Source organism: Apiospora phragmitis, assembly GCF_038363925.1.
Source record: "Apiospora phragmitis strain CBS 135458 chromosome Unknown utg000016l:1.0-887042.0:1.0-888152.0, whole genome shotgun sequence".
NCBI classification, from domain to species: Eukaryota; Fungi; Ascomycota; class Sordariomycetes; order Amphisphaeriales; family Apiosporaceae; genus Apiospora; species Apiospora phragmitis.
In genome coordinates, this window is record NW_027117416.1 from 723,001 (window position 1) to 729,366 (window position 6,366).

Below are 6,366 nucleotides of genomic sequence, written 5' to 3' on the forward strand. Positions count from 1 at the left end.
ATGAGGCTTCATCCACTAGCTGTTTTGATCCCGCGTAGTATAGATCCCGAAAGTCCATGGATGGTCCAACTCAATTAGCGTTACTTACTGTCCTACTGTACTGTATATAAACAAACAACAGGGTAACATTTAAGGGTCTTTTACTATTACGCCATTAACCGCTCTAGGTAGGTATTCGCGTGAGATGGCACACCATAGGACCATTACAGGACCAATCCAGTGGACCACGGGGAAAGAAAGTACTCCTGTGGTAGCCACAGACATTCTGACTCGGGCCAGATTCAACCAGCTTCGGACTAGGTCTCACAATTCTTTGCGCTTCACCTGAGGCGCTCCTTCATCTAATGTTGTTGCCAGTTTCGCATCTAACTTTGCTCAGTCGTGAGAGTGTGATGTGATCGTGCACCTAAAATTCGTGCGATACGTATGGGACAAGCTTCAGGTGCGGGACTCTTAACGGAGAACCAGGGCCGAAGCGAGCCCTGAGAATCTGCGAGCTCTTATCGGATGCAGCAGAGAAATAATACTGAATATCCCTGGTTCCGATGTGAATCGGCCGTTTGAGAATTTTGGGCTCTTATGGGCATGCTAACCAGAATAGACATGGGGAAGGAACCCAAATGTATTTCTTTGCGAGCGGACAGATGAGTCTCGGTCTGAAATGGACCACGACCTGCATGTGACTCTGGAGATGGCCATAACGAAACATGAGTGCCACTGGCAACGAAATTAATAGAAACCACGGACGTGGGGGATCACGATACATCCTATGGTATGTACAATCGTATTGTTGTCTTAGAGCATTCATGGTTTTGGGTTATGCTTACGTCATTAATGCTATTACAATGAAGGATAATTGGATCTAGCTAGTACAATACTAACGGCGGGAATTGGCCTTCGTCATGCCCATATATATTTTTATACATTATGTAACCTAGCTCATCGATAAGTCGAGAACCAAGATTTAAAAGATATAATGATGGCATCAAGTCAGACCCCTCGAGAAGCGACGCCATGGGCGCCGTTGGGAGTTTTCAATGGAGCCATGCACGAGTTCGCAGTCCACCTCCATAATGGCCAGGCTCAGGCCCAAAGGCTAGCCGCGGAGAATGTTCAGCTGCAGATCAAGTTAGCGGAGCTTTTGAAGCAAAGAGCTGAGATGCAGGCGTCTCGCAATCTTCAGGAGCAGTTGATGGAAACCCAAACGGATCTCATCAGTGCTTTAGAGAGTGAACGGCGCCGTCTTAGCCCGCTTCTTCAGTCACCTACGGCCTATCAGCCCCAAACACTATCGCCGATGCTCGAGTCTAACCCGTCAACTACGGCGTGCATGACAGAGCCTACCTTGTGCGACATGGCTGTGGAAGATGTGTCACTCTTGGCACAATATGGCGGGGAGCCAAGCAGCCACGAGACGGTGAAGCCGCGTAGGGCTGAATTATATATTTCCCATAGTAGCTAGAAGTGACTGAAGAAACGAAGGTTTGGATGCCAAAGGCGATAAAGAAACACATATATAACTACAGCCAAGCCCCTGAGCCCCCGAGTGCAGTGCGCTAACGACTCGGCTGGATTCTCAAGAGCCGTTTCCCCTCGGTCCTGCCGAATGTTTCCATCACAAGCTCCCTTGCTTTGTTCATGGTCCCCGCACCGTTTAGGTCCTTGAATTCTACCTGAGAATTGGGAAAGTAAACTTCAAGAAGCAGGGTTCTTTCACCGTTGTGCAGTACCATCTCCCAACGTTTGAATGTTTCGATGCCAAAAGTTGTGGCTGCCTTGGAAACAATAGTATCCCTACATGTATCGGAGCATGACTTGGGTGCTGCAAAGGTGGGGATATTGCCGGCTAGATTCTCAATTACCGCTCTCTTGCCTCTGATTTGAGCGAAAGAGACCAAGACTGGTTTCCATGTAACCTCGAACTTGAGCATACCTTCTTTCTCGACCGGCTTGTTAATCTCGGCGAGCAGGTAGGGGAAGTCCCGCGGAAGCACGCAGGACAATCCGGCATCGTGGAAGCTCAGCTCTCCTCCTGTAAAGTGCGAGGTAGCGTTGGGGATACGCATTACCTCGTAGGACTCAACCTCCGAAATCACAGTGAGCGTGGAAGCTTCTAGCGGAGGCGACAGGCTTCCGGCTGTGGGGCTGTCCTGGGCCACCACCGTATGGCACTGAGGGGAGGCATTCCGTCTTTGGCGCTTGGGCGGAGGGAAGGGCCCCTTCATCCTTGGCAGCCTCATTTTTGAGACTCGCCTCAGCTACTGCATGATAACTGTTGGGCGCAGGTGGATCCTCTTGCAGTCAGGCTTTGCGCTTCGGACAGATAATTAGGGTACCACAAGGCTTGATATTTGGGCCTCTGGCAGAGTCCACTGCCTTCCCAGTCTTGTCATTGACAAATGGTAGTCTGTTGGGATGTTGCTGGAAGTCAAGAACCTGGCGGTCATGACCACCTGCTTCGTTGTCCTGGGGATCACCGGATGTGATCTGTGCTGGCTTCTCAGGCATATTGTTCCAATCTCCAGAACGTTTTGAGAAAGGACATGCCTCGGCGGGGGGCGTTTCCATGAAAGAGGCTGAGCTTGAGGTGTCAATCACCGATAGACCGGGGTTGACAGAGGATTGAAGATCGCGCAGAGTTGCTCTACCGGGCCTGGGGATTGCATGAGTCGCATGGTTGTTGCCGAAGTTGTTCATGAGCATATCCTTCGCATGTCTCGTAACCAGTTCGTCACCACAAAAGATAGGAAGCTTGGCTGTAGTTTGATTGTTGGAAGAGTGCCGCGGCCTGACGGGCTCAGGGGTATAGCTCGCCGTAGTCTCCATCTCAGGGCCAGCTGTCTTGACGATGTGGGGGGCTTTGTGGGTCTTCGACTGCAGATTGGGATATGGAAACCTGTTGCTCGACGGTGTGAGTTGTCCGTAAAGGAGCAATATATACTGGCTGATGAGGGCAAAGCTAGATCAGTTGATAGTGACAAGAGACGGAAGATATATTTTACTCGACTACTAGCTATCGAGTAGGGGTTACAAGTGTAGCCACTGAAGAGAGCACAGAAGCAGGATAGGTGGAGCAGAAGAGTTCGACTGAGGTGTATTGATGAAGAGAAAAGTCAGTGAGGCAAGAAAGGGTGGGAAGCTCTATTTATATTAATTTATCCCTGTCGAGTTCGTGCCTGCCCCTGTCAGCCTTTCGAATAGTCCGCGATCTCGATGATCGGCGACCTCAAGGCATAGCCCCTATCAGAGCCAGACTACGCGAGAGCAATCGCTTAGATTCCGGTACCGATAGCCCTGACGCCATCAGCTGATAGCGGCCGTGGCCGTGGCCTGAGTCGACAGATTCCACGAGCCATGGTAGAGGAGACGAGAACCTTCCTTACGTCATGCGATTTTGGAGTCTCCGTGCTAACTTGTAAAGATCTCTAAGTGCTGTAGTATGGTTCTACGTACCTCTGCTGGACTAGACTGGAGGGTTGACGCTTAGTTTGCTGCTTGATAGGCGGCTGCTATGCAGCGTGAGGTTGGCGCGTTTTGGAAGGATTGTCTTTTTTATGCGAGCTATATACAAGAATACTATTACATGGACTGTTACTTTGTCTTTCGTAATTGCCGTGTCGGGCATGACGACCTATCCACATGGCATGACCCCTCCACTTCCAAATCTGGGGAGCATTGGAGCATTGCGATCGATCCACTCTCCCGCAATCCAGCTGGATAGAAATACGCCCCCAAAAGCCCTCGTGCATCGCACTTTCAAGTAATGTCCCCAGCCCGACGGCATGACCATAGCCGATCGCACATCAAGAATCACCAAAAGACGCGATGTAGGCCCGCTCGAAAGGCAACGGGCCGTCCGAGCCCGCGCAGAGTGTCGACGGTTGAAGGAGAAGTGTGAAGACAGCATGCCCTGTCGACGATGCAGAGACCTGCGCCGGCATTTCGAGTACAGCACCACGGCCGTTCCCGACCGGGCGAGCGCCGCACAGGCCGACTGGTTGAAGTCGCCGGTGGAGCGCTCCATGTACATGAAAGCCATTCTCCAGCACCACATGCCGTCCCTGTCTCTAAAGACGGAGAGCTTCAAGCGCGCATCCGAGAATTGGACGGGATGGGCAAGCCCCGAAGAGCCCGAACGGCCTTCATCATCCCAGAGACTGCGACTGCGACTTCTCCAGCGGCGGAAAGCCCATTTGATGAAACATGCACGATTGACGTCATCGACGATGACATCGCCCGTAAGTTGTTATTACAGATGCAAGTCATTCGTGTCTTGTATGCTGACTGGTACTTCTCTAGATTAGTCGGGGGAGCTCTCGCACTGGAACTGCTTACCTCGGCAGTTCTATATTGGAACACCGCCTCTGTGAGATATCATCATCTAAAACGTTTATTGGCGCGAACAGGTCTGGATTTACTAGACCCTAATTTCCTCGAGACACTGAGGCATCCTGCCCAGAGCGATGCTCCGCCCGAGTATAGTACCTGGCTTGAGAAGAATGTGTCCTTCTATGACCCCATTTTCCGCAGCTGGAGGATGAGGGAGGCCCTACCCGTGGTCTCCAGGAGCCAGGCCCCTTTCAAGTGCTGGGACGAACGATGCCTCTATTACATATATGGCTTCGCCAACTTCGAGGACCGCGACCAACATATGCGAGAACATGCACTTTCTTCCAAGAGGGACTCCGGCTCTCGGTGAACAGTGTGCCACATGTCGTCTTTCCAGAACAGGCCACGGCCCGGCTTTTCAGTGCAGACCGGCTCAAGGCGAATTCCATGGTCCCCTTACCGCGGCTTTCAGTTCCTTCGAACCTGGCCCCTTTGGCCCCCGTCTCTCAGGGCAGAAAGAGACGAGACTCTCAGTCACGTACACCTTTGGTAATGACATGCCATTACAACACCGAGGCTCGATAGATTCCGAGATTGATCTACCGCCACTCAAACGAAGCAGAGTCAGCCACGGGCGACTGGAATATATTGGCGAGCTACGACTGCCCCGAGATGCTGGACCATGTCTGCGATGCAAGGTCCAAGCCAAGCCGGTATGACTTATATTGATACGTTCTGCTATGCTGCTCAGGGGTATTCACTAACATCTGGGTAGTGCGATTCGCAGGATGATTGTGCATTCTGCGCAGAGCCTCCATCATCCGCCGGCGATGAGTTTTGGAGCGTATTGGGCTGTCAACGGGGGCCCCTGATTGCCCTGGCCGACTACATGCTGCCAGGTAAGCTTGATTTGCGCACCCGAGCAAAAAGCAGATTGCTGATTTATGCTATAGAGATTCTGTCACCAAGACAAGTTCAAACCCCAGTCACTTCTCCCATGGCGCGACGACGCAATATGAACGAGTATCTGGAAAGAACTTACATTGTTAGCCCTGCCATGTCGGACTTGGTCAAGTCGCATCTCGACTTTGATGATGGATTTTGGTGGACGGAGGACTTGGCTTTGCCGATAGCGAATCCTACCACCGCAGCCTACTCAAAGGACCCCATCGACCGGGCTTCCCCGTTCCTCAAAGTTCTCGCTGTGAGCTGGAACGCCGAAGGCATACCATCTCGATTCTGGGAGCTGTTCAAGCTGAGCGGGTATCTATCGCCCAACCGAGAGCTAGAAAAGCAGATTTACCCCGTTCTCTATCGGGCAAAATTGCTGCTCCGAGAGGTCCTGTTCTACGATTTGCAACAGACCGAACCTTCCATCAGAACAGATGTCAACATGGCCAACGCGCAGCTTCTTCCTGAGGATATCGACTACCACGGGACGGAACCGACTGATATATAACTGCATGACGCAGTTTCTGCAGTCTTTCGAAAGCAGCACGATACGCAGGGTGCTTACAGAGCCTAAGAGTTGGCTGGCGGTGTTCCTGTCTTTGTGCATCTTCAGTATCGTGCGAACGATTCTGGCGGACCTGATCTCTACCCCCTCACGTGGGGATTCTGCGCATGCTCCGTCGGCGATGCCTATGCCCACGGGCGCCACCGCGATGCACAGCGTCTACAAGACTCTCGTCAGTGTCTTTGCATGGTCGACTCCCATGGTACTGGACGATGCAGGGGTGGAAATGGATGACAGCGACAAGTTCTTGTTTGCGGCCACATCAGGCGCCATCCGCAAAGACGAATGGTCTCAGTGGGGAATACGCTCATCGAAGGACTTCTTGCTTGTCCTGGGCAGCGGGTACCTGGCCGACAATATGGGCTTCAATGGCTTTTTCAGGCAACGTACGCCGATCTACCGGACCGTATCGTACCAAACCCCGAGCGTGGCCACACATGTTAACGAGCCGCGGAAGCCCTTGCCGGAGTGGCGACCGATCGAGGCCTGGGGGCAAAGGGCGGAAGCAGAGGGAGGAGGCG

At 52.3% G+C, this 6,366-nt stretch overlaps 3 protein-coding genes across 3 annotated transcripts; 1 reads left to right on the forward strand and 2 right to left on the reverse strand.

The window, feature by feature from the left end:
- Positions 1 to 976: 976 nt before the first annotated feature.
- On the forward strand, positions 977 to 1,462 carry PG994_015369 (uncharacterized protein; the record flags this gene model as incomplete). The annotated part of the gene is made up of 1 exon (XM_066866776.1): positions 977 to 1,462. One exon carries the CDS (start codon positions 977 to 979, stop codon positions 1,460 to 1,462), a length of 486 nt encoding a protein of 161 aa, XP_066707690.1.
- Positions 1,463 to 1,556: 94 nt separating this feature from the next.
- Positions 1,557 to 2,225, reverse strand: PG994_015370 (uncharacterized protein; the record flags this gene model as incomplete). The annotated part of the gene is made up of 1 exon (XM_066866777.1): positions 1,557 to 2,225. One exon carries the CDS (start codon positions 2,223 to 2,225, stop codon positions 1,557 to 1,559), a length of 669 nt encoding a protein of 222 aa, XP_066707691.1.
- Positions 2,226 to 2,301: 76 nt separating this feature from the next.
- On the reverse strand, positions 2,302 to 2,826 carry PG994_015371 (uncharacterized protein; the record flags this gene model as incomplete). Its single annotated transcript, XM_066866778.1, has 1 exon — positions 2,302 to 2,826. The coding sequence occupies one exon, from the start codon at positions 2,824 to 2,826 to the stop codon at positions 2,302 to 2,304; it is 525 nt and encodes a 174-aa protein (XP_066707692.1).
- Between the last annotated feature and the right edge of the window lie 3,540 nt (positions 2,827 to 6,366).